The sequence below is a fragment of the Hyperoodon ampullatus genome, assembly GCF_949752795.1.
Source record: "Hyperoodon ampullatus genome assembly, chromosome: 14".
In the NCBI taxonomy this organism is placed as follows: Eukaryota; Metazoa; Chordata; class Mammalia; order Artiodactyla; family Ziphiidae; genus Hyperoodon; species Hyperoodon ampullatus.
In genome coordinates, this window is record NC_136927.1 from 87,150,295 (window position 1) to 87,154,947 (window position 4,653).

The 4,653-nt window shown below is 68.9% G+C and overlaps 1 protein-coding gene across 2 annotated transcripts; it reads right to left on the bottom strand.

Moving 5' to 3' along the window:
- Positions 1 to 628: 628 nt before the first annotated feature.
- Positions 629 to 4,069, bottom strand: HRH3 (histamine receptor H3; the record flags this gene model as incomplete). 2 transcript variants are annotated; one of them, XM_079718807.1, is made up of 3 exons in its annotated part: positions 629 to 1,564; positions 2,610 to 2,776; positions 3,811 to 4,069. In XM_079718807.1, the coding sequence occupies 3 exons, from the start codon at positions 4,067 to 4,069 to the stop codon at positions 629 to 631; spliced, it is 1,362 nt and encodes a 453-aa protein (XP_079574933.1). The 2 variants fall into 2 exon arrangements, with proteins under 2 accessions (XP_079574933.1, XP_079574934.1); XM_079718808.1 differs by lacking the exon at positions 2,610 to 2,776 and having other exon boundaries at positions 3,815 to 4,069.
- Between the last annotated feature and the right edge of the window lie 584 nt (positions 4,070 to 4,653).

Here is a 4,653-nt window from a genome sequence, read left to right on the forward strand (position 1 = left end):
TCCTGAAACACCCAGAATGGAGAAGCGGAGACCTGCTGCGAGGTTTCTGGGGAGTCCCCGGCACTTGGGGAGCAGAGAAAGTTGGAGGGAAGAGGCATGAAGGTGCCAGGTCCCAGGCTAGAGCAGGGGACAGACAGCAGCAAAGCCAGTGGCCGGGGCTTGTCTGGGACAGGGCAGGTGTGCAGGGTTGTGCAGGCGTGTGCACGTGCAGGGGCAAAGCACTGGCTCTGGAGGCCTGGAGCGCACGCCAGGCACTTGCTTTGGGAAGACACCAAGCAGTAATTGTGTGAAGCGTGGACACGACCGGCCATCCCACTGTCCTTGGGGGTGGCAGGCTGGCTGGGACTCCTGGGTTGTCCCTCCCGGGCTAGAGCAGGATTTGGGTGGCCACATTCCGGTTCAGGCAGCAGGGGCCTGTCCAGCCGCCCACCAGGCTGCATCAACTGCCAGCGGACGGTCTGAGAGGCTGCCATGGCATTTAGGGTGGGCCGAAGACAAGGCAGGGCTCACGCCTGCGGGGCAGCCAGGTGGAGGGTGGCGAGGCCCGGCTGCCCGGGAACCCAGAACCTCGAGGCGGGTGGCAGTGGGGGGCTTTGCCCCTGCATCCCAGGTGCCTGTGGAGGCCGGCTCACTTCCAGCAGTGCTCCAGGGAGCTGGGCGGCTGCATCTTGAGCTTCTGCGGGCAGAGCAGCTTGGTAAAGGCCCGGCGGAAGCTGTAGTGGCACAGCGGGTAGAGGACAGGGTTGATGGCCGAGTTGGCCCACAGCAGCCAGAAGGACGTCTCGTACCAGTAGTCGGGGATGCAGGGGCCGTGGCAGGCGGCCCGGATGATCATGAGGAGTGTGTATGGGGCCCAGCAGAGCCCAAAGATGCTCACGATGACGGCCAGCGACTTGGCCACCTTCTTGTCCCGCGAGAGCCGGAAGCGCTGGGCGATGCTCTGGGACACCATCTTCATGCGCTTCTCCAGGGATGCCGAGGATGCGGACGGCTTGGAGCCCCGCTTGAGTGAGCGCGGCTGCTCGGCGCCCCTCGAGGAGCTGCCAGAGCTGGAGGTGGGCGAGGCCGCGGCACCTCCACCGCTGCCGCCCCCGAGGGCCGCGTCCCCAGCCTCGGCCCTGGTGCCTGGGGCTGCCTCGCCGCCCCCCACCCCGCGCCTGTGCAGCGGCATGGCCTCCCCACACCCCTTCTGCCAGCAATCCCAGCAGCTGGGCGTGGCCGGCGGCGGGGAGGGCCGGGCCTCGGGGGGAAGCTCCGAGGCAGCCGCCTCGCGTGCCCCGTCCAGCCGGACACGGGTGCGTCTCTGGATGTTCAGGTAGATGCTGAGGTTGAAGAAGGTGACGCTGAGGAAGGGCGTGAAGAACTCGAGGGTGGAGGCCGTGATGAGGAAGTACCAGTTGTAGAAGAACTCGGCGTAGCAGTGGCCCTCGGGGATGGAGCTGCCCCCCGACAGGTACTCCCAGGTGAGGATGGCGGGTCCGTAGAGCAGGAAGGCCAGCACCCACACCAGCACCATCTTCCTCACGGCCCGCCGCGTGTCGCCCTGCTGGGCCCGGTAGGAGACCTGCGGTGGGACACGCTGGGTCAGGAGGCACGGGGACTGAGCCCAGGTCGGCCTCCGCCACTCGCAGCTCCCAGCAGCCTCTGGGCCCCTGTGCACGCCTCCCCCGGCAGTGATGCTTCTCCCTTTTCCTCCCCTCACCCCATGAATCCCGGGCAGGCTGAGGCCCTGTCACACTCCCCTGTGGCCTCGGAACCTCCCCCAGAATCCTAACTTTGTGCCGGGCTGCCTGTCTGCCGTCGCCCCATCAGCTGTGCGCTCCCCCGGGGGGCCACGTCACGGTCCGATCTACTGAGTACCTGCCGTGTGCCGGGCTCTCTGCTCGGCACCTTTCGATACCATCTTATTTAATCTTCACAACTGCTCCAGCATGATCCCCACTTTCTTGGTGGCTCAGGCAGGGCAGGGAAGAACACAGGTGGGTCGGCTCAGGGGGCAGAGCTGCCTCGAAACCCAGGCTCCCTGCACTCTGTCCCGCTGCCTCCCTGGACTAGGACACACGTGGTCCCCAGCGGAGGGCCCTGGGGTGTCTGATGGAGCCATCAGGGAGAAAATGAGATTGCACTGGAGTGACCTCTGCTTCAGTGCCACCAGCCCAGTGCCCACAGGACACCGACGTGGGAAGTCCAGGCAGCCCAGGGCCCCTAACTCATGGTGGCCACCACGCCCAAGGAAGCTCGTGGAGCCTGTCTTCCCGAGGCACGCACACCTGTGGGGAGGTACCACGAAGGGCCCCTGGCCCAGGGCCTCCCTTAGTTCCAGGGACTTTGGACCTGCTCCAGGGTGGAGGCTGAAGTGACCCCCTTCCTTCAGGTCCACACTGTGCCTCCTGCCTGAACCGGGACCAGTCCTACTGGCAGCAAATGGCTACCGTGTGGGCGGCTGGCCATAGAGTGCCCGATGTGTCAGGTGAGAGGCCAGTGGGGATCAAGCCCATCCAGCACTGCCCACTCAGAAGTGGCCGTAACCCCTGCCGGTGCGTCTCCTGGCCGCTCCTGACCCCCCCCCCCCCCAGGAGTGAACATGAGCACCCACGTCCCAGACTCACGGCTCGGGTGACAGACAGGAAGCGGTCATAGCTGATGAGCACGATATTGAAGACAGAGGAGGTGCAGAGCAGGTAGTCCACCACCAGCCACAGCTTGCAGAGGCCCCGGCCAAAGGGCCAGCGGCCAGTCAGCACGTAGGGCACGTACAGTGGGATGCAGAATGCCCCTGTGGGAGAGGAGGGCCGTGGTGGGCCGTGGCTGGGCAGGGGTCAGACCCGCCCCCCCCAGCCGAGAGACAGGCAGGACCTAGGGTCACTCGGTGGCCCTTCTGGGGCCAGCAATCCTCCCTCCGCCTCATTCGCAGGCACACTCTTCACACTGCACCTGGCCTTCAACCCTGGCCTGCCCCCAGTCCCACTGGGTCCCCTGGACTTGGGGGCAGGAGGAAGATCCAGGTGTGGGGACCGCTGGGAGCGACGAGCCCCAGAGCCTTGGTCTGGTCATTCCTGGGCTTCTGCCCAGCCCTCCCAGTGCCCAGAGGAAGGAAGGAGAAATTCCTCCCTCTCTGGCCCCGCTGGATCCCAAGCTCCTATTCTGGCTCTTCCTCATCAGCCTCAGAAACCGAGAAAGCCTTTCTCCGGACTCAAAGGGCACTTGACTGCTGCCACGCGGCCGCGGGCGGCTCCCACGGCCAATCCCGCTCTGAGCGTCTGGCAGACGCCTGTCTCAGCCCCAACAGGTGTCTGGTCCTCCGGCCCCCTCCTTGCGCCCCGCCTCACAGCCGGCAGCAGCGCACGGACACGTGAGAGTGCACTCCTCAGAGCCTCTCCACCCAACCCCGCCCGCCTTCCCCATGGCCTACTCCCCCAACGTGGCTCTAAAAATCTCCCCTCCATGTCCCCTCCCCCAAACCTCCCCCCCAGCGCCCTCCCCGTGTCCTGAGTCCTCTGCAGCCTTTGTTTAGATACGGCGCAGGAGCCCGCGCTGCACCGCGGCCGCAGCGCCTCGCGCCTGGGCGAGCGCCCACCGGCTAGGACCCCTTCCCCGGGGACATCCTTCCCCAGCCCGAGTCCCGCGGCCGGGGAGGCAAGGAACTTCGCCTGCGCCCACCTCCCCACGAGTCCCGGATGCCCCTCCCCAGGCCGGACCCCTTAGCGGGGCGTGTCCCCGAGGCAAAGGCACCCTAGGTCCGCGTTCCAATCCCCGCTGGCCCGACCCGGTAGGGCGCCCCTGGGCTCGGGCGGGGGCTGGGGGCTTTACCCACGAGGAAGTCGGAGATGGCGAGGTTGAGCAGAAAGAAGTTGTTCTGCGTGCGGAGGCTCGAATCGGCCACGAAGGCGAGCATGACCAGCGCGTTGCCCAGCACCGTGGCCACGATAAGCAGCGCCATGAGCGCCGTCAGCACCGCGGTCCAGGCGGCGGAGAAGCCGCGCGCTCCGCCCGCCGCCGCCGCCGCCGCCGCCTCGCCTGCCAGCGCCCCCGACGCGTTCAGCGGTCCGTCGGGCGGGGAGCGCTCCATGGCCCCGCCGGCTCACGCGGCGCCGGGGCGCAGGGCAGGGCGCGGACCGCCGGCCGGGCAGCCGGGAGGGATCCCGGCCCGGGAGCCTGGTCTCTGCGAGCTCTCGGCCCGGCCGGGCTCCCCGGGGGGTACCCGGCGCATGGTCCGCGGGCGCCGAGACCGCGGCCGGGGCGGGCGGCGCCGAGGGGGCCCGGCCCGGAATCTGAGCCGAATCGGGCCAGCGGCACGACCGCTGCAGCACGAGCGGACCCGGAGCGGAGTTGGAGCCCGAGCCGCTGGCGGAGCGTCCGTGCGCCCCGAGTGCCGAGAGCAGCAGAGTGAGCCCCGGGCTCAGCCCGCGGCCCCACGCGCCCCGCTCAGCGCCCCCGCCATTGGCTGCCGCCCTCGCCCCGCCCCCGCCCCGCCCGGCGCCGGCAGCACCACGGACAGCGCCGCGTGCCCGCCGGGCAGCCGGAGCCCCGGCCCGAGTGTGCACGGCGGCTGGCGGGGAGCCCGGCACGGCGGGCGCCGGAGCTGGGGGCTCGCCTGCGTTCAGCCTGCGCTCGCACACAGGAGCCAGCCTCTGGACCGCGCGGCCTGCCCCG